The 23,615-nt window shown below is 40.5% G+C and overlaps 1 protein-coding gene across 1 annotated transcript in view; it reads left to right on the forward strand.

Annotated features, from left to right (window-relative positions):
* LOC145436912 (adhesion G-protein coupled receptor G7-like) overlaps positions 1-23,615 on the forward strand; it is an 83,530-nt gene that overhangs the window by 59,132 nt on the left and 783 nt on the right. Inside the window, exons 11-20 of the mRNA XM_080314101.1 lie at positions 399-538; positions 3,007-3,171; positions 3,881-4,077; positions 7,382-7,540; positions 9,299-9,414; positions 14,546-14,786; positions 17,310-17,467; positions 20,024-20,150; positions 20,218-20,392; positions 22,881-23,019. Of these exons, the coding sequence (XP_080170227.1) occupies positions 399-538; positions 3,007-3,171; positions 3,881-4,077; positions 7,382-7,540; positions 9,299-9,414; positions 14,546-14,786; positions 17,310-17,467; positions 20,024-20,150; positions 20,218-20,392; positions 22,881-23,019 (1,617 nt within the window). The remainder of the gene's footprint in view (positions 1-398; positions 539-3,006; positions 3,172-3,880; positions 4,078-7,381; positions 7,541-9,298; positions 9,415-14,545; positions 14,787-17,309; positions 17,468-20,023; positions 20,151-20,217; positions 20,393-22,880; positions 23,020-23,615) is intronic.

Below are 23,615 nucleotides of genomic sequence, written 5' to 3' on the forward strand. Positions count from 1 at the left end.
ATGTGTCCCGTCGGGAAAAATAATTGCCCACCCCTGGCTTACAGTATACGCTGTAACACTTTTCGATAAGCAATCGCTTTTACAATTCTTGAATATCATAGTCACCGAATTGTATTGCTATTTAATCATGTGATTGTGACGGTAACGTCAGAACTGATCAGTAAATTTGCACTACATCCTGAAGTGGTGATGCTTTATGCTACGTCTACTTGACAGTTTTCATTTTTAGGCAAAACTATGGCTGGAATACGTACTTTTTACTCACTTTCAAACCGTTACTTACAGTTCAACTCGAGTAGAAATTGAGCGCTTACTTCTACTTCCACTTGAGCACCGTAGATGTCTACTTTGACCGCCACAATATGATTACATTAAAGTAATTGATATATTTTGTGCAGGCTCATCGTTCAGCTTGACACTGTCGCAGAAAAAGTGGAATTGTCCTCTAACTCATCGGCAACGCGCAGTATCAGAAATACGGATATGGTATCGACTTACACGTCAATTAGTGGTGATGTCGGTCTGCTGGTTTCAGACAGTGAGTGGTCAACTACTACGCAGAGCTGTGTTTTCTGTGTAGTATTATTATCACATTGTTCTGAACTGAATACAGAAGATTACTTGAAGAAGCTTCCTGGAGGTACAGAACTTCAATATACAATTGAATAGTATGTTCATATTGAAATGAACCAGAATATTTTCAGCTGACACTCGTCAGGGGTAATCTTCAGCAACTAGTAGAGAATTGGAAAGAACATTGTGTATCAACAATCGTATCACAAAATATGACGTCATTTCAATATGAATATACTATTCAATTGTAGAAGATTACTTGCCTACGCTAACGCGTATTCTCCCCAATTAGACCGCGCCTGCCTGTCTCAGAGACATAGAGACCAACACCACATCGCATATTGCGTACTGTCGCCACAACGTTTTATGTTTATGCAGGGCCGTAACAGCACTTCGTCAGGCCCCCCCCCCAAAACGTTGGCCTTGGGCCCCCCATGGGGTGATAAACATAACTTCTGGGGGGCTTCGCCCCCCAGACCCCCCTTTCGCTGTCCGCTTTTTGACGCTATTTACCATCTACACTGGTTGTCCGTTGGGTGAAACAGCTTTTCCCGCCTAGACGCGCGAAGCGCGGAAAATTTCAGTAATTCAAGAATGTAATCGGGCAATATGATCGGGAATTACATATATATTGCTATCAATTTTGATCCTCTCTCTGCTCACGTAATCAGATTTACCGATAGAGCTGAGCGAGGTCTGTTTTAAAACGTAGGACCACCCAATAATAATTAGACATCTTCGGGGGTATACCCGTTGGCAGGAACGAAACAGCACTTCGTCAGCCCCGCCCCCCCCCCCCCCACACACACAAAAAAAACTTGGGTTTGGGGTTCTCATAGGGTGATAAACCGACCCCTCATCACAGTGTTAGCTTTTGCCAAGAAATTAGCTGCACTGTTTAGTGAGCCAGCTCGAAGCGCAAAAATTTTCGATAATTCATGATACAATCGGCCAATAAGATCGGGAATTGCATATATATTGCTATCAATATCTTGTCCTCTCTGCTCACGATCAGATTTACCGGAAACTGCAGGGCCCGTAAATAATAATTAAACATATTCGGGCGGGCGGACCCGTTGGTATGACTTCGTTACATGATTTTATTTCGTGACCTCCTGTCTGCTATGTCAAAAATATAGAATCGCTCAAACGTACTAAACTAAAAGACGCACACAATTTCAAAGTGGTATTTCTTCACTGGCATATCTTTTTTCCTGCTGGATGGTATTTGTCTTCTGAGGTTCAGATTGCCAAGACAGGAACATATGGCCCATGTCATTTAGGCGCCTATGGACAATTAAACCTTTTAGGTCTGCGTAAGGGCAGTCCGTTTCGGCCAAGCTTTTCGCGCTGCCGATCGTTCTGGCACACTTCTTGGAGTCGCATGTAATAAGTCCTAAATCATTATATGTCTTGGTGCGTAGTGGCGTCTTAATGGCCAACGCCGATAGGTCCATTTATATAAATCTTGCGTGTTTTTTCCTGGGGGAAGAGTACCATTTAATGAAGATATCTGGCAGCTTTAAATCGCGCGCAGCGCGAAAAATTTTGGAAAAAGTTGCATAAATTTTCAAAAAATACTCTATAATTTATGCTAATTCACGAAATAATTTGGGGCCCCCTTCGAGCTCGGGCCCCCGCCAATTGGGGGGTTTGGGGTGCGGCAGTTACGGTGCTGTGTTTATGGAACAAATTTTCAGTTCGAATGTCAGCATTTTGGTAAATCGACGAGTGTATATTTCACTAAAGTGTGGGAATATTAGCCACATAACACTTCCTACATATATTTATCAGAGGAAGTCCTATCAGTTTTTTTCTTCTTGGGAGTTCATTATGTTTCAAGATAATGTATGGGATTTCGTTTGTGGTAAAATTTTGTCGTCAAAATTCGCGTTTGACTGAGTAACCAAGATAAAATGACGTCGTCACTACGTCAAAAATGATCTAGACATATTCCGTAATATACATTTATTAGGAAATCGTCATTTGTACTGTTCTAATCAAGTAATCGTAAATAGTTGATACCGCAGCCTATACATGTAGATTAGCCGATAGCTTCAAATATCGCTTGACTTCGAGATTGGTATGAATCAAATTATAGCGCATTCTGGGGAAAGCATTATATTGATCCGTCTCGAACTTCCCACACCAAAGATCCAGATTACTAAGCGACTGCATGTCTTGTGTTTGCATGCATCTTGTGTTTGCAAAATAAGTTACTATACCATAACAGAACTAAGCAGCAGAATGTGGTAAGCTAGTTTATCTGATTCATAAAACTTTGCTTTCGATCGACGATTGACCATTATTTTATTACAATATTACAATTAAATGTTGATGCAATCCTAACGTGTTACACGTAGTCGGCAATTTAAGATATAAATCAGAAGAACTACCCCTTAGTTATGAACTGACTGTACAACCTGCTGTTAGATAAGACTGGATTTGGGGTAGCTGTACTTCGTAGACCTGACACCGGAGAAGGATTCAGATCCGATCAGATTGTGTTAATTGGCGAACCGATCTCGGCTGGAAGCTTTATCGATGGAAACAGAGTTCAAGCTTCCATGTTCATTCCCGGAGAAGCGGCCGCTAAGGGTGACCTAAATACTACATCAAGATAAGGTTTTAACATATGATTACAATGTATTGACACGGATTTGTTATCGCTAGTATATGCTAATCTACTCACCCGTCGTCTTGTATTATGCACAGACACAATCGATTGGTTTACAGTTCCTCGGTCCATATTACGGTATCCACGAAGAGGGCACATTTTAATATTCAATCGATGCGCTAGTTTAGTGTGGACTACAATGTTAGTGAGTTTGGACAAATATATAGGCCACGACTAGCTTCACACCATTTCTGGCATAATATATCAATGAGCAAAATACGAACGATACCGAAAGCCGCTCAAACCTATTGAGTTGAGAATGGCTAAACATGGCACGACCTGAGCTGGAAAAAAAAAAAAAATTTGTGTGTAGTGTTTTCTGGGGGGAACTTGACAATTTTATCATTAAACGAGAAAAATTTGACAAAAAAGGGTATTTTTGGACAACCCTGATGTGCAGGCATTGTTCAGTTTCCTAATAATTGTTTTATTCCATTTGCTCACATCTTATGGTGGTGGCGCAAAGTAAAACTGGATCCCGAATTTAAAAAGGTTTGGTGTGCAATGAGCATTGTTATAGTGGAAAGAGGCGCTTAATTTCAGTTGTCGAAGAATCGAGAATCGATTTCGAGAACTCCAATCATGATGCCATGACCTATTATATTACAAAATATACGAAATGTATTTCAGGTTCCAGATCATGGATCGTGGTTTACCGCAATAGCATTTTGTTCCGGAGAAATACAAATACCAGCGCATCTCGCGTTGAAAGTGACACAACAGTCGTATCAAATGAAGCCGAACTTGCCGACAACATGATATTATCAGCAAATGTGTTGACGGAGACGAGTATCACGGGACTAAGTCGGGAGAATATAACATTTTCCGTAAGCAATACAAATAATCGGCGTTCACCAACGAGTAGTTCGTATTGAATGAATTTTTTGTGATTTTATTTTTTTCATTCAAAGGAGTCAACACTCAGTGTATACGATCGGATAGCACAAAAATAACTTTTTTGTTCAGATTATCACAGCTATTATCTAAACAAAGATTAGCTAAAGATACGTTACGCACCAAATGTGAATCAATTATCACAGTAGGAAAATTTGTAATTCATTATACAAAAATGGATTTATTATATAAAAATTACTGTCTACTCCATGGAAATTTCTAGTGGTCGATAAAAAGAAAATTTGGCTCTATTTCAACTGTTAGAAGTAAAGTTTTAATCTCGGATTCGTAAAAAAATAAAAATTACTGTGTGTAGTCCGGGAATTATAGAGGATAAAACAAGAGAAAATTCACTTTTACGAGCTAGAATTGAGTCGAATTTGTTTTGCAATGTTTTCGTAGACAACTGCACCATTGCATGACGGCAAAACTTGAAAATAAAATAATATTTTTATATTCAAAATTTCCAAACTAATAGTCGTGGGAATTGTGTCGAATTTGGTATAGATCGTTTTGTTAGCCAGCCTACAAAAGTTAGCGTATAGCCTAAAATTCTGTCAATAGTAGTTATTTTCGAACGACTCCAGCATACATAGTATATTCTGGTTCAAATTCAATGTTTACTGCGCAGGAGCCAGACTCATCCAGACATGTGATAAAGATGAGTGAAATTCCACATAAAGCAACGAGATAAAAGGACCATGAATCTGATATAATTGCAGCTTTCCTGTTATTTAAACCGGGGAACACTTGCGCCAGAGGACTCGACCACGAGGCACGCAGCCGCATGCGGCCAGCGCGGTTATTTTGTGCGGCTCGCGCAAGCATTTTCGATTTCGAAAATAGTTAACTGTCACATATCTTTTTTATAATTGGGAACTTAAAGTTCACTCTAAAACTGGTCCAAAAACCTCAACCTACTCATAAAACTTTAATATCGCAACGTTACAATGCGGTGGAAGATCTGTTATTACGTCACATTACATGTTCATGAATATAAAAATGACCCGTTGATGATTCGTGTGATTTTCGTTGGTGCGCGATATGTCGTAGAATTACTCGAACTCAGACTGAAAGGGTGATAAAATCAAGAGGACTCCAGTGGAGTCGATTCAAACGTTAAAATCAGAGAAGGACTTGTGACTTGGAACGTCGTGGTTTCGTAAAGCCATGGATGCATCAAATGCAATCAAACTGTCGTCAGGGATAGTAGTAGCCTATATCGAAAGGTCATAGCGAGCGTGGCACAGCGTATCGGATTTCCCTATCGAAGCAAGTCGGTATTCGCATGCTGTTGCCACCCTGATACCACCCATTGCCACCCATTCGCATGCTGTTGCCACCCTGATGTATATCGTTAGTTACAACTTGGGTCTCTCTGTCCAAGTTATTATCGCCAATTAATGGTTGCTATCACCAATTGAAGGTGGCGAGTAACTAGGTGGTAGGCCTACAATGGACAGCTGTAACAGTAACACCGGCGGATTGTCAGGCGATTGGACATTCCATTAGTATGAGAAATTAATTTCGTATTCATATTGGTATTTATCTGTTTCAATATTCGAAGGTAAATCTAACGCTGATTTAATCTGACTTTGGCAATGACATGATCAATAGCCTGCTTATCGGGAGTGAGTCCGAAACTTGGATTGGGTTGCACTGTTCGAATATTCTGATATTATATCAATCCTTGGTAAATTCTTAAAGATTTTACCTATAATCGGGGCACATCAAATGTCCGCGAGCTGCGAAATTCTCACGCTACGGTTTTTACGGTGTCATGATGCATTTGTCCCCTTGCATTGTGCCTGTGTCTCATTATTTTGCCAAGTTATGCCAATTACAACAACAATTTTATTCAAATATTAAAAATGTGTTAATGATCATGCCAGGCGTGAATATTACGATAATACAACGCACGGTGTGTGTCGAATGCCAATGTACAAGGCCCGTCAAATAAGGCCTATATACTTCGAAATACATTTAATCTCCCTACTATTGATGCTGCTGCCCGCGGTGAAATCGAACGGGAATTGGCCCGCGAGCAAATTTGAGTTAGAGACCTCTGACTTACGCGAATATCCAAATCAGAAAGTCAGAACGAATGTGTTACCGAACTTCACATCTAATATGTTACTATGGATGACTAATGGATTGTGCATCAGCAACAGTCTCAAAAACAGAGCTAATATAGTATGATTTTCACAGACAACGAAAACATTACATCCAATATATTCATTTCAAGTCAGCATGACCCATGTTGTACTTTGATAGTATCAGAATATAATCGTATTGTTAGGTCGAAACAGAACAGCGTGATTATTTCAATATCTAATAACTAGTTTTTGATGCAGCTGTATCCGTGTAAACGTGCACTCATTGTTCACAAGAGTTGTATTAGTTGCGTTTAATTTCCTCAAAAGTACCACTAAAAAGATGCATTTTCCGTTCCGTATCCGAGGCACTGTATCAAAACTCAATGTTGGCGACTTCGACCAAATCAATAGCCTGAAAAATTTACACGGTGAAAATATAATTTTCGGCGGTCTAGCCTGAATGTACGTCAAAACAGCAAGGACCTCCGATTTAAATGACAGTTTAATAATCTATTTATATATAGTGCCAAATATTTTCAGTAAAATGTTATTTTCCTAACAAATCGAAAAAATTGCAAAGTGTTGCATAAAAATCGAAAAAAGTGGTAGAAATTAGCATGAAAATCGAAAAAGTTGCAAAAGGTTGCATGACAAAATGAAAAAAAGTACCAAAAGTTACAATATAAGATTTCTCTAAACAGATTAAACCACCATACTACATAGCTTCTTAGTATTTGAGTAGCTGCCGAAAGTTGTCAAAAAAGTTACAAAAGTTGCAAAAACTTACCCTACTATTACCGTAATAAATATTGGTGATAGAATCGGCATTTCGGAATATCGGGTCTCAACTTTGAACAGCAACTTCTGCTGCATACGCCAAGGTATGTTACGTGCCGCTACAACAGTGACCATTCCACTACCACTGAAAGCCGTGTGAGACCATAAACCTTGTGCATGAGTTGAATGTCTATCCTGGCCTCCATAGGATCTCGAGAGACTTCCCTAGTGAACTCCCGGGCTTCCCGGGGATGACCTACCGTTTAACCCGTTTTAATGCAATGCAGATTCAATGATAATCAGAAATAAGCTGCTACTTTGTAACTAGGAATTTCTCAATGACATCTGGAAATTATTTTTCCAGCTCCCAGTTTTAGAAATCACCGACAAAACGCCGGTATGCGCATATTGGCTCGAACATGTCACTGATTGGTCGCCGGACGGATGTACTGTTAGCGATGAAAGCACAAACGGGTCGCTGATCTGCACTTGTAACCATCTCACTAACTTCGCATCTCTTTTTGTAAGTAGCTTTAGCTTTGTTCAGGTATTGGATAGTAATAGAAGCCAATTATTTCTATCATGCATTGGAAAATAGACACAATAATCCAGGGGCGTCAAACATACAACCCGCAGGCCGCATTTGGCCCGCGAAGCTATTCAGTGTAAATTGAAAAATTATGTATCATCCATTGCATTTCTTCACGGCTTAAAGAGAAACGCGTAATGCAATTTCATCATATAATATAAAGCCTGGTGATAAAGTATTCCAGTGATAAACAAGGATATGGCCTTCGACAAGATAGCATGTTGGAATCATTTGATTGGTGCGACTCGCGAGGGATGTACAGAGTTTAATCCGACCCTCGGCCCAAGTGGATTTTGACACCCCTGCATTATTTCTATTATTGTAGTGTATAAATATCTTCACTTGTTTCATGTTTTGTCATGTAATTTGAAACAATTTTCTCGCCGTTGGTATGCATGGGACAGCTTAAAGCAGTGGTTCCCAACGTGGGCGATATCGCCCCCCAGGGGGCGATTTGTCGTTCCAGGGGGGCGAAAATAGCCAAGGGGCGATAGGGGGGCGATGGCACGTTGAAATGGCTATATTGGCGTCCATGACCGTGACTTCCACACCCAAACCCCCAATTGGACTGGGGGGCCTGAGCTCGATGGGGGCCCACAATTTCTTCATGAATTAACAATAATTATAGATTATAATTTTGGAAATTTAGGCAACTTTTTCAAAAAAAATTCGCGCTGTGCGCCATTTCTTCGTCGCGCATTTCTTGCTTATTGGATACCCTTCTTCCAAGAAATATTAAGAATCAGTTATAGAAATAGGCATCTCGGCGTCAGCCATTGTCACCCCATGACGCACCAAGACATATGAAGTTTCAGGCCATGTAACATGCAACTACGAGAAGTGTGCCAGAACGAGAAAACCTTGGCGGAAAAGGGCTGCCTTTATACTGACCGACTTCGATATATATACGATATACGTATATATTTAATCGTCCATAGGCGCCTAAATGGCTGTCGCCAAATGTTCCTGTCCTGGCAATCAGAACCCCACAAAAAATGCCATCTCGCAGAGAAAAATTATTTGCTAGTGCAGAAATATCAATTTGAAATCATATGCGTCTTTTAGTTCAGTACGTATGGGCAATTTGAATATCTTTTGACATAGCAGACACGAAATGTCATTACATACCCATGGGTTCGCCCGAATCTGTTCAATTATTACGTAGGGGCCCTACATTTCCAAGACGCCTCACTTAGCTTTACCGGTAAATCTGAATACATGAGCAGAGAGAGGATAAAAAATTGACAGCAATATATATGCAATTCCCGATCATATTGACCGATTTAATCATGAATGATTGAAAATTGAGAAGTGGCGGTAAAAAGGTATCGGGGAAATTGGGTCTGAGCGCTGCAAAAGTTTGCTTTATCGCCCTATGTAGGGGGGGCAAGACCAACGTATTGGGATGGGGGTTGGCTGACGAAGTGCTGTTACGGGCCTTTTGGAACCAAGTCGGAGAAATCACCTTTTTTGTTAGTCAACTCACCAAATTTAGCTGGAAAAGTGTAATTTCGAGGTCGAGCCGAAAAGTTGACCTTTTTTCTTAGTCTACTCGCCGGTGATTTCAGTCTGTATGCCCATTTTTTGGTTCCCAATATTTGGGGGCCGATGATCGGTGTGGAGTGTTAAAAGGGGGCGATGAGCCGAAAAGGTTGGGAACCACTGGCTTAAAGGAAGTAAAACCTTCCACAGGACACCACTTCCGTCGTTACCTCGATATATGCTCTGGACATAATCACCAGCGTCGGTTGCTCGATATCATCAGTGGCCCTGATAGCCGTTATATTCATATACACCTTCTGCGCACCGTGAGTAGTACTTTCAGTGGTTTTCAGTAGAGAAGTACATCTAATTTTCAAATACTTCAAGCGTATTTTTCCATTAGTTCTCCAAGTGGTTATCATTTTAGAATAATTTCACTTCGTCAAATTTCCACTTTTTTAGCAAAAAAGTAGCCCTACCATAAATACTTTTTGCTTGCTTGCTAATCGCTGCTTGTATCTCCACTTGTGTAGAAATGTGTGGCTTCGCTTCTACTTGTGTTGACAGTGTGGCTACTTGCACCAGCTCTGGTGATTTTGAAATCATTCATTTCAAAGATTTTGTAATGGGCCACTAGTCCGCTTTACTTACCTTCAGCAAATCAACGTTACTAAGGCTTGCACTGCGTAAACGAGCGGATAGCGTCCATATTCGATTAGTATCAATCAATCCAAAAGAGTTTTTGTACTAATAATTCAGTAGTTCCCTCACTGGGCGATTTATGAAAAGGCGAGGAAAACACTAAAGGGGTTTGTTTGTAGTATGGTATTCATGGTGTATGTCGACTGCTATGGTCATGTACGTCAGGCTGCCGACTTGTAGCATGGCCCACTTCTAGGCTTTTTATAAGTCACCGCTTACACGGATGATATGGCGTGGAGGAGCCTATATAAACCTCCAACACTTGGGTAGGATTTCTGGATTCGACCACGGTCGGACTTCGACCCACAACCCATTGGTGTTGTAGTTGTGGATTATACCAGTGCGCTATCTCGCCACAAACCAAAGGGGTGATGGGGGGCGAAATTGTTCGAACGTCCAGTGAGGTAAATTTAATTACCACGACTAAAATACACGTGAAGACGGCTTATTCTGCATATGATCCTACATTTGACTAAAAACAAGGGCCAATCAAACTGTAAGTAGTCGCGGAAACCGGTTTTCTGAGCACAGTCTCGGAAAAATGATTTTTTTTCAGTCAATTCAACAGCGATCAGAGTTGCGTTAATTAATTTCCCCTTAATGTGCACTTTTTTACGGATCCGTAAATCAGTGTTGGGATGACTCGAGTCATGACTTGACTCGAGTCACTTTGCTAAAATGACTTGACCTGACTTGTCTTGGCGTCTCTAAAATGTGGATTGACTCGTGACTCGGAGCAAAATTCACGAGCCAATTTCAAGTCATCAAGTAATCGGTGTCGATAAAAATCACTGTATCTTGCATCTGTTCGTAATGTTCGCGAAACGCTGTTGTAACCCGTGGGAGCGTTTTACTAGGCCTCCATTGTACTCTCACAAATAAATTTACCGCAAACGGAGTGATCGGAGATAGCGCCCACCAATCTGACGTACCGGGTCCGATTCCCGTCGGAGGTTTATCTGGGCTCCTCTTCCCCCGCCGTTGACGTTGCCCCCGCCGTTGCCGTGGACAAAAAAGCCCAGTAAAAAGACCCGACGAAACAAAGCACTCACAAGGAATGGAAAGAACTAGTAGAAAGGGTGCCGGCTTCAAAGAAGATAAACATCGAAAAGAACCGTGACATCGGGCCCTCTAGGCCAGTGGTTCCCAACCGGGGGCCCGTGGCCCCCTTGGGGAGCCACGAGCCAGTTGCAGGGGGGCCACGATAACGAAAGATTTTTCACCAACTTTTCCGTTTGACGGTTTTGAATTCGTGCTATTTCCTCGGTGTCGTGCAGTCTGCTGCGTAAGATCGGAACCACTGCATCACAGTGGGTGCTTCGTACGTCACTGTTACGCTAACGCGTGAAGTTTCAAATATGACATCACAATTGTGGTAAAGTCGAGGATCAGAGATGGCTGAATCTTGCATACAGATAACGAAGACGAGGTCCTAGTTAGCGGTTGTACCTCTTCAGCAGGCTAGTTGTAGTTTTTCTATCAGTCTCTGTCGGGAGTAAGGGGTTGGTACGATACCTGTGTGTTGTTCTGCCGTATGGGGTGGGCGGTATGCCGGTATGAAAATCATGCGGTATGCCGTACGTGAGAAATCTGTAATGCCGGTATCCCGGTATAGCTGTATTACGCTACGTCAAGAAAATGCAGCTAGTAGTCTCGTTCTCATGAGCTCAAAATAACGGAATTGAATCTTTTCATATCAAATATAGAGAACCAACGGTCAAACCTAGCCTATTTTAGACTCAAAAAGAAATCACCGTAAATTTTAAATTCAAAATGCCTAAAGTTCGAAAATGGAAAGAAAGTTATGTTACTTTCGGCTTTACAAAAGTTCTCCGAGATTGCCTAGAATGCGCGCAATGTATGCATTGCTCGTATGTTATGTCCAATGCGTCATTACGTCCATCCAAACTCAGAAACCACCACGACAAGAATCATCCGCGGAGAAATGACATTGGCAACGATGCTTTGGCTGCTAAGCGAGTACGATTCGACCGTGAAGCAACACTAAACCATTTCGGATTCCTGCCGGAGGAAAAGCCAGCTCTTCAATGCAGCTATGAAGTGGCATATCGGATTGCAAGGTGCAAGAAGCCGCACACTATAGCCGAGGACCTTATCAAGCCATGTGCGGAGAAAATGGTAGAACTACTGATAGGACCTGCAGAAAAGAAAAAGATTCAGAAGATTCCTCTTTCAAATAATACGATTCGCCGACGCATTGATGATATGGCTGTCAATGTATGTCAGCAAGTTTGCTCTGAAATCAAGCAAAGCAAGATTCAGGCTAGCCTTCAGCTGGACGAATCTACTGATTGCGCTCTGGAAAATCACTTGATTGCCTTTGCTCGCTATGAAAAAGAGGGAAAGATAAAAGAAGAATTCTTGTTTTGCAATACCATGCCAGGCACCACCACCGCAGTGGATGTGAAGACTATTGTGAACTCGTTTTTCGATGCGAATGGACTCGGCTGGCAAAATTTCAAACATATATGTACGGATGGTGCTCCAGCGATGGTTGGTGTCAAAGGGGGGTTCGTCACGCTTGTGAAGAAAGAATGGCCCCACGTGACGTCCTCGCACTGCTCATTACATCGGTACGCTCTTGCATCAAAAACTCTACCTTCCAGTATGATGAAAGTTATGGACGACGCGGTAAAAGTGATTAACTTCATACGTGCGAGGGCCAAAAACCACAGACTCTTTCAAATTCTTACCAAAGAAATGGGAGCTGAACATGTTCGGCTCCTATTTTATACAAATGTTCGATGGCTATCCAGAGGGAAATGTCTCTCACGGCTATATGAACTCCGTGTTGAGGTGGAAATCTTTCTGCGAGAAAACAAAAACAATCTCCACGCCCACTTTCAAAATGACGAGTTTGTCATGATACTGGCGTATTTGGCAGATGTATTTGGGTGCTTTAATGAAATGAACCTTTCCCTACAAGGCCGTGATGTAACAGTCGGTGACGTTCAAGATAAACTAGCTGGAATATGCGCTCGAATTGGAGTTTGGGGAGAACGAATCAAGGTACGCTCAACTTTCTCGTTCCCTCTGTTAAGCCAATACCTGGAAATCAAAAAAGTTGAGTTACCCGTGGGCATCCAAACTTGCATCTCTGAGCACCTGAGAGTCGTCTCTGCTGAGTTTGAATCTTATTTTCCCGAAAAACGTGTGCATAATCCGTGGTACAAAGACCCGTTCAACACCGAAATTGACCCTATTGAAGAAGAGGCAGAGGAACTGGCAGAACTACAGGTTTCAAATGCGCTAAAATTGGTTTTTGAAAACAGAGAAGATTTTGCCAGTTTCTGGATGTCTCTTTACGATTCATATCCGCTACTCAGCAAGAAAGCTTCTGTGCTGCTCGTTCAATTTGCCACAACCTATCTTTGTGAATCTGGGTTTTCTGATCTGGCTACCATCAAAACAAAATCTAGAAACCGTCTCGATGTTGGCAGTGACATTCGTCTTGCTGTGTCGAAGACTGAGCCAAATATAAAGAGCCTCGTCAGACGATCCCAAGAGCAAATCTCGCATTGATGGTCAATTAAACTTCGTTGACTTTGTTTTGTTTCGTTTTGTTTTGTTTGCTTTTGAACACCATCAAAGATGGCATCAAAATAATAAACGCAAGCACGTTCAAACAAATCTTTTTTTAGTGGTAAGCAGGGAGCCACCAGTGTTAGAAGCCTGCGCAAGGGGGCCACGGGAAATAAAAGGTTGGGAACCACTGTCTAGGCCGAGGTGGATGTTAGAGTAAAGGATCGGTACTGATGCGTGTCGTTCGTCATCCTCCTATCTGTTCATGACGTCGCATTGTGTCTTATCGCGTGTTATGTTACAGCTTACGTTATCGCAAACTAGTATAGTAAAGTAATTAAATCGCAAAATGTGTATTCCTGTTTTCTGTTCTTACCTTAACCAAACCACTTGTTTTATTATAATGGAATTGGAATTTAGCTTATATAGTTCTCAAACATTGGCGCAGGTTCGAGTTGTATCATATCAACTTGTCAATGGGTACTGTATCGCATGTTATCAATTCATTTCTCTGTTCTCAATTTTGGCTGGTAACTATAAACTGATGATTTGCAAGTACTCAGGTACTTTAGCGTGTGTATATTTAACTCTCTATTCGTTCATCGGTTCAAAATCATTGACCACTCAGACTCAATCTGTATTTCATACATCTAGCAAAATGCAATGACGTTATCATGCCTCATACTTCGAAAACGCAACTTGTCTTGAATTGTGACTTGAATTGAATTCACTTGACTCGACTTGACTCGAGTCACCTCCAAAAATCGAGAGACTTGACTTGACTCGAGTCACCTTCGAAAATCGATTGACTTGACTTGACTCGAGTCAAAATGTGCAATGACTCGAAATGACTCGTATCTCGAAGGTAGTGACTTGATCCCAACACTGCCGTAAATGTGGCGGGTGAAAATTCTTGTCGAGCTCGATAAGCGTACGATGAAGCGAAAAAGGTGGGGAACCACAGTAATAATTGAATTCCATCACTGACAATCCTACAATTGCTTTTCGGGCCTTCGAATACATTCCGCATGTCTTCAGAGACGATCTCCTGTATATATGTGACCTTCCTAAGTAATGAAATATTATCTGTCAAGACACAAAATGGTAACGCATAAACAGCATTTAATGCGATTTTGACTCATACTATCATTGCATATACTACTATTGCTTTTTCAGCTTTACTTCTAACCGATCCTGATCTTATACTATCAGGTTATCATGGCGAGGTGAAAGATATCACGCGTCGTTCCTCCTCGTGTCTCTGTCGGTTTCACTACTGGGAATGAATATCACTCTACTTGTGAGTCAACTACCCGCTCTATCTGACCCTGCTGTAACGGACGTCGACTCTGCTTCCTGTATAACGATTGCTATGCTTCTACATCTCTTCATGCTGTCATCTTGCGCTTGGATGAACTGCGATGCAGTGGTTTTGGGAATTGACGTCGTGAAGGTTCGTATTATATCGGCTGCAGTTTAAATAAGCTGTTTCATATACCTTATGAAATCTGGTAAATTTTGATACATACATATAACAGAAGCCTTAGCATGATATTTGTTGTTAAGCTCCTGATAAATATGATATCGCGACAAAACTCTGAACAAGGAAACTTTGTTGAATTAAAATAGTCAAATAGTGCAAGGCAATATATTCTTCTAAGTCGGCATCGATTGCTTATATCTTGGACATAATGATTACACAATACTATAGCAATGTTTGTTTTACCTTAAACGGAATATTACGACCAAAAAAATCAAAATTTGGAAATTATTTTACCTTAAAAAACTGTATTTTAACAAATTTTTACCTCGTATATGTAAATTAGATGTTTTCCCACATAATGTTAGCTTTGTACTACTGATCTACCTTTTTCTGATATGTACTATCTGTCATTACGAAGTAGTGTGGCCTGAAAAAAACTGTTTGACTTAGAAACTGACAAACTTTCACAAGAAAAACTTTATTTTAAAGAAATCTTTGCCTATGAAGAATTCCAGGAGTTATATCACGCATTATGGTCGAAATAATTAAAGAAAAATTGTAGAGAAAGATACTTTCCTACATTCTCGGGTAGAAAGTTTCTGTTCTTTCTAAATTGCTCGCCAAGCATGAAGAAATAACGTTCAACAGCAGCAGTTATTGGCTGACAACACTGAAGTTGTGCAATGAGCATACACTGCTGATGGTAAACCGTGTTACTTCATGCTGACAATGTTGTCTACATTACAATTTTTCATCATGCGGTCCTTCATATGAAAACCAATGCGCTCGAAGTTTTGCTTCAGTTAGGAATTTGCGGTACGTTGAGTATAACAACATGTCAACCTATTTGTTTCATTTGACCGTATATGATTCACAACAAAGGTGGTCAGTAACGAATTACTTCTACTTTTGGGCTGTACTAAAGTAGTTTTCCGCTACTTCTGGTACTTACTCCGGTAGATCTGATTTTCTCTACCTCTACATCTACTTCGTAAAATTTTGTGATCAACTTACTAACTTTTCGTTATTTCCAGTTTGTCAAGTAGAGTAGTTTAATCCCCCAATAAGAAAGATAGCCTGTGGAATTTCGGGGCTGTTTTCACGGAGTACCAACATTTAACATTCTTAAAAGTCAAGTAAAGTACAGAAATTTTGTTGGGCTTCACCCACAGTGGTTATGGGGTGACAAATATGTTTTGACGCAAGTATCAGTGAATATAATTGTGGTACCTAATTGCTTGGCTCCGCTCACACCGCATTGTCGCCCATATCGAATATTTCATCACAGTAAATATGGCCCACCACAATGTTTGAAACTACTGTTTCGCAATCTAGCAATTACCTATCATATCGTAATCTAGCAGCCCATGACATGTCCAGCTAATCTGAAAAATCCGGCTTTTTGAACCTTACACCTGTTTTAGCTTACAACCTTTGTAGCTTTGTGGTCAAATGACATGAAATATATTTTCCTTTGTTTGAGAATGGTAGTTGTATTTCACTTTCAATTCTGATTATCTTACTTTGAGTTCTAATTACTTTCAGATCTTTTGTCTGCAGAACATACATGTTGAAGCATAAAAGCAAGTGTACTAATGCCTCTATTTTCCGAAAATAAAGCTACACTAAATATAAATTTTACGATCCATAATATTTGTTAACGTATACTAATCGCGAAAGTGTTGAAACCGTATCCGATACAACTCATCCGTATTGCTCTTCGTCTAAACTTAGGTCCTTATAATATTGAAGAGGGCACCATGCCATGATGTTCTCTAAAACGGGGTCTTCTATTAAACAAAGGGTGGGTATCGCATTTTCATATCGATACTATAATTTGCATCCCATGATCCAAAACAATGCTTATTCTATCGGCGATTGATACCTCCGAGGATGCATCAATATTATTCAAGCTCTCTGCACCTTCCGCATAACTCAAATTGCAGCTGTTGACAGTCCATACGAAAGAATCAAGACTGTTTTCAAAGCTACTTACATACTTGAGTAGATTTGAAGTCAGTCAATTCTACTTCTACTGTAAGTAGTTTTAGGTGGCTTATGAAAGAAGTACTTCTACTCGTACTTGAGTGGATTTTATCGTCGCTACTTCTACTTTTGCTTGAGTAGCTTTATTGACTACTTTGACCACCTCTGCGTCACAATGAGCGGACAATGAGCCGTCTACAACTGTAGGCCTATAAAGTAGGGTACAAGCTGTAAAATGTGAAATGATAACTTCACCGAAATTGTGTGCAAACATCTACGATACATACGAAATGCAGGTCGCAAAAAAGTTTGGGCCTAACGCTAATTTTTTTTGGCCTAACACTTTGACTTATTTTGACATGTAAAAAAAAGTATGACCATTTGGTAAATTTTGGGCAATTCCAATGCTTCCAACTTCTGATTACGACTGCGCCTATAGGTGTGGTACATCGACTCTTAGAATGAATGTACGCCTACTTCATATAATATTTGTATATTTGCTTTCAGCCGTTTTACAGCAAAAATAACGTCGAGAGCAAGCGGTTGCTTCTTTGGTCGATATTATGGGCAGTCGTTATGCCTCTACTGTTTGTGGGGATATCAGCAGCAGTTAATACCGATAACTACGTGTATGGACATGATCCCGAAACAGATAACTCGGTAACGTGAGTATCTTATTGTGGTTAGCATACGTCAGTGGTCGGGAACCTTTTTGGTCTGAAGAGCCATGCCAGCTCTATATTTTCCATTATAACTCTCAAAGAGCCATACATTTCAATCAATTGTTACGTCACAATTGAAAATTCGGTACGTTATGGTGGTACTAATTCGAACTCGAAACGGCCCGTGGACATATGAGCATGCGACATTTCAGAATGCGAGACTTCAGCATGCGACAATTTGGCATGCGACACATGAGCATGTGGGTTAAATTACGGGTTAGGGGTAGGTTAGGGTTGGATTTATGGTTGGGTTAGGGTTAGGCTTTAGGTTAGGTTAGGCTAGGTTAGGTTAGGTTAGGCTATGTTTCGGGTTAGGGTAAGTTTTTGGGTTATACAGTCACATGCTGAAGTGACGCATGCTGATGTGTTCCATACTGAACTGTCGTTTTCCATTGTGTCGCATGCTCATATGTCGGGCAACCCTCGAAACATGGGATTCGTCGTGGCCACCATGTTTTCTCTGTAAAACTCGTAACGCAATTCATCGTAAATAGCTCAGAATTTATAATATCTGATATTAATCTAATACAGGGCGGCCAACCCTTGGCCCGCGGGCCAAATGTGGCCAGCGATGTAATTCTCGAAATTAGATATAACATCAGGTAAAATTGCAAGGCCAACCAAAAATTGATTAGCCTAACCGCGAAAATTGATGATGACTAAAACATCAGATCCGACGGTCCAGACACATTTATCGCCGGAGATTTACTTAACTTGAATTTTTTCTTAGCACTTCACATTATTTGTTGTCACTAGAATTCTTGCATTTAGTATTTGATCCCCCTTTTTAAAATTATAAATACGTGTGATTTACAGAATTGAGTCCATTTATATTCGTAATTAGGAGATAACGTGTCGTCAAACACATGAGACTTCGCTTGTGCGCTCGCAGCGAGATCGTCGGCGATAAAGCATTTGCACAAAATGATAGAGTCATGTTCATCGAAACCTTCGATATTGCTGTGTCTAAACGCCGAATAATCAAGCCCTTGCCAAATAAGCCCAGTGGGAGGCGACCCCCAATATATGGAAACAACATTTTTATTGATCGAATTCATTCACTATACCTTTGAATAAGTTCGCGATTCTGGCGACCAGGACATGAATCCACACTGCACAGTTGAACACAGAGTTTTCGTGACATATTTGTTATCTATTTTTAAGCGTAGTAATATAAGACTTGTATTCAACTTTCCTTAATTCGGTTCGCTACTATCGGAAGACTAAGAAAGGTCATCAACATTCAAGTAGCGCACGCAATGGTTCGTACATCTCATGCGGCACTTTGGCCGGAAAGGTTGGCCACCCTTGATCTAGCTAGTAAAACTAAAGCACTGTTTCCGAAAATCTAAATATTGATCGATTTCTTAATTCGGCGGTAACATAAATGTTGCGCAACAGGCCTACATTTTATCGGCAGTACTAGAAATATCCTTATGAATTTGGACGCGGATAGCGAGGTGATACTTGTAATTTGAATGTGTAATTGGAATGTCCTTTCCAAGGCAGTTCATTTCTCGGCGTAAATCAGGAAGACAAGGGGTATTTGAAAACTATAGTCATAGGCGTCCCCATGTCTGCTATTCTCATGATCAACCAACGTATGGTGCAATCTAAGATTACGCAGCGCTCGATGTCTGGTACATCGAATTCGCGAGGGATATTCGTTGCTGGCGCTACAGCAACTTACATTTGAAGATTTTGTAGAGGAGTCCGAGCCCTTAAACCTGGATACGCCACTGCCTTAACCTCTTAAATACATGTTTAGCTGCAAAGAGAATAAATATTTCGGCCATTAAGACAACTTACTATCAGGTTGCTGCAATTTCGATAAAAAGTACAAATTTAAAAATATGTGAAAGAGCCATATCTTATACGCAAAAGAGTCATATATGGCTCGCGAGCCATAGCTCCCGACCACTGGCATACATAGATCATGCTACATTATATGAAATCAAGCGAACCGTGCTGTGTCGATTGTTAATTGTAATCGTAACTGAAACAAACTAAGGTTGGACTTCGTTGGTCAAGATCACTTCGGATCGTACACACAAATAATGAAAAACCCTTCAGCCATATCAATATTTACCAGCATCTATAAACCAAATTGAATGTACTCGACAATATTTGATTGACATGAATACCATCTTAACTTTCTCATCATTGCCTCCATTCCAATCGCTAACCCTTGCTACGCAGAGACGCACATTTCGTAATGGCGTATATTGAAATTCGTAAAAACTCGTTCGAATCCAATATATACTGCTCAACGTGTAATCAACATACTCACAAGCTTGTTTGTGAAATGAAGATGGTATGGTGGGTCTTAAGCTTGAGTCATAGCAGATAAGATTTCTGTTTATATTTACTACCACAAAAATGAAAATAATAACTCTGCTGTTTCCTTTATGTACCTATTTCCATCGGTATGGGCCAAACCTATTGTAAATAAATATGACTTTCAAGATAGAGAATTATATTTTACGAATATATTTTCAGATGCTGGATGGATCCGGAAAAAGTATTGTATCTCGCCATAATACCGACGGCATTGATGATATTCTTCAACCTTGCTGTGTATATTGTGCTGACTTATTATTTGTGCACGACAAAGGAATCTGAACACGTAAGTCTGTATTTTAAACATTGTGAAGGATTCCTTATTTCAACTGGTGGTGAATATATAATTTCAGGGAACGTATTGGAAGAGTACCCGACAATCACAAAAGAGGAGACTTTTGACTAATTTTACGATCGTTTTCAACCTGGGTGTATCTTTGGTGTTCGGATTCCTCATGGTGGCTGCCAGAAACGAAAATACTTTTATAGCGTTCGCTTATATATTAACCATATCCACATCCTTGCAAGGTAAGGAACAACGTGTTTCTCAGCAAATTATCAGTAGCTAATATCAGAAACTTGCACGCACATGGTCCCACGGATTGCTATAATACAGGTCTACGTCGTAACGAATGCATTTCCCCGGAACGTATGCGATATGATTACTGTCCAATTTTAATTACATAATAGATATTATTATAAGATGAACTGAATATCTAATTAGCAATGGCTTAATGACAGACTTATATTCAAGCCAAATTACACACATTGAAGCATCTTCGTCTAAAACAGGGGTTCTCAACGTAGGGGGCGCGCCCCCCTCGGGGGACGCGGGAGGCTATCAGGGGGGGGGGCGAGAAATTGACGAAGTCAGTATAGGGGGGCGCGAGAAATTGACGAAGTCAGTATAAATTGTACGTGTCTGAACATGTGTTTCACATCCATTATGAGAAGACGATTAATGAAGATGAAATTTATTCCATATTTAAGAAAGCTTGCAAAATACAAACTCTAGCAACCGCGCTCAACGGAGAATAGTCTGATTTCAACTTCATTTGAGCAAATTTTTGAAATTCTTTGGAGATATAGAGAGCAATTCCCACGTGTAAGTCATTCATTGCTTCATAGCTTTGACAGTAGCCTAAAGCTTGTCGCGCTGGGCAGCTCTTGTTAGTAGCTTGCGAACTGCACTGCCGAAGACAGACTTAGATGCAACATAGGTTGCCCGGTTTCGCCCTCAATTAGGCTATAAATCAACACAATTTAATTAATTTCCAAAACTGATCAAATTTAGCCAGGCAGGACAGAACGACGCCTTGCTCTCTGTACTCACTACCAGCATCAGGATTAGTCTTGTTCAATGTTTTTTTGTTATTTTCAAACAAGTTTGGAGAAATTTGTCAGACTCAACAACTGGAATGCAGATTCAAAATTGGCGTAAGATATACCTTATGTATATTATTAGATCAGGGGTGGGCAGCCTGCGGCCGTAGAAGGGAATTTGAGCGGCCGTCGACGCCTAATTCAATTAGTATGTGTTGGCGGCCGTAGACATGCAAATTGCAATTACGAATTCACTCCCGCATTTTCGAGAGATATTAATTAATCTTGAAATTTCTTCGCCCTCCGCGCAATTCAATAAGACTTCATTTTTCGATTTTAATGCAGTAGCGCCCTTCTTAATCTGAGCCGGCAAGAAATAACAACGTTCGCGGCCCTGAAAAATTTTCGCGCTCAGCGCGACAATATGCACCTCCCGGCAACTATCCATAACATTGCCACTCGCGATTTCGGTGCGTACAATAGGCCATTGTGAAAAGCAGAATAGTCCGGAGTTCACCGGGAATGGATATGGACACTGGACAGTTTACCATAGGAATTTTGCATCCAGATCGTTCATTGCGGCCATGCCCTGGAATGCGGCCTTACGCTACATAAGCAATCGAAATGCGGCCATGATTATCAAAAACGTTGCCCACCTCTGTATTAGATGATGTGCTCTCTTTGACATGACGATAAATGCAAGGGGGGTCAGGGGGCGCGATTTTTTTCACCACCTCCAAGGGGGGCGCGTGTCAAAAAAGGTTGAGAACCACTGGTCTAAAAGTCGGAAAGTCGACTCGACAATCGACACGGCCCGCGAAAGGCTCGAGTAACGTTTTAAAAATATTGATAAAATGCGTACTGAAAATCTAATTACTGCAGGAACCCGAATAAAAATTCCGTATTATATTTCAACACGATGATTATATGTTGTATTCATATATTTAGCATTATTTCATTGCTGACTCGATAGTCCGACCTCACCCTTTCAACTGCTAAATATCACAGAAAGTCAAAACGGGAATGACTTCCAGATCACGGGTGTAATTTTACATTGTCCACTCCAGCAAGTTCATTAGTTTCAGTACTGTACTTGGAGAAACCGATTCGCGCGAGTGATAGGTAGATTCGTTCTCTATATGTTCAAAAGTATTTATATTTATAAAATCTATGTATTTTAGTGGGAGCGCATTTTAAGCTAACGTGGTTATGACGCTGCCAGCTTTGTGTGTCCTGGAGTCGAAGCAAAAGTAGAATCAACAAAGCTGTTTACAGATTACTGCTCACAGATTCAAATCACCATCCTGTTCTAAGAATCGGGACAACAAACCTTCCTCCCTAGTTTTGAAAATTGGTTATTGAGTGTGACCAGCTCAAGAGGTTGACTCTCCACTGTTTCTGACGCGTGTATAATATCATCAAATCAATGGTTGGTTTGTTATAAATAAGCATATATTATGTCCATATCCTCAGTACATAATCAAATACCAATATTGCATTTTGGTTTACAATCCGAATTATATATATACAGTGCGGTCCGCAAATTAATTAAGATGTTGAATGAAGCCGCGAGCAAGATGTTTGTCTAGCACCCCTGCTGTAACCGATGCCGAACGTAGCACTTGACCACTTAATTCTACCCAACAAGTAATAAATGTCTCTATATCATCTTCTCAATGACCTCTTTTAACAGGTCTTTTCATTCTCATTATAACTGTTTTACGAAACGATGATGTGGGAAACTCAATATCAGGCAGATTTAGTTCTGTGACTGACAGAGTCGCCAGGGACCCAAGTCAATATTATGCTGAAACGATCCGAAACGCTAATAGGTAAGTCAACAAATTAATATGCAGTTTCGAATCCATCCTATCCAAATATTCTGGTACAATTTGCTGGTAAAAACTCGAAGAACGCATAGTAGTTTCTCTTTTAAGATCACCATACATTGTAATTCATTCGCATACACTTGCTCTGTGGGCCAATAACCTGCTTTTACAGTAAGTTGAAACGATAGTAAAATATCACTTAGAAATATCAAGTCATATTTTTCGTTATCAAATCGCAAGTTATGTCATTGGTAATTCTACAACATCAGACTTCACATCGACTCTAATACTATAACCTCAATACCAGTTTAGTGTCGAAGTACAACACAAACCAACTCCGTGATGTTGAATTATTAGGTACAACCTACCTGGTATCTTGAGGTTCCACGGTGACACTTGTATCCGAACAGTATCCACGCTTCGTTTATATTCAATAAAAGGATGAATCAGTTCTGAAGGCAATGTCTGGCTTATACGGTCCTTTCAAGATAATGTCTTATAGGCGCAGATTTATTCTCGTTATTTAGATCGTAGATCGATGTCGATCGGTAAATATAGGGGTGAACGCCAAATTTCAAATGTCAATTAATAATGATATA

Source organism: Botryllus schlosseri, chromosome 4 (genome assembly GCF_051294905.1).
Source record: "Botryllus schlosseri isolate E-star chromosome 4, Bs_hap1, whole genome shotgun sequence".
Classification (NCBI taxonomy): Eukaryota; Metazoa; Chordata; class Ascidiacea; order Stolidobranchia; family Styelidae; genus Botryllus; species Botryllus schlosseri.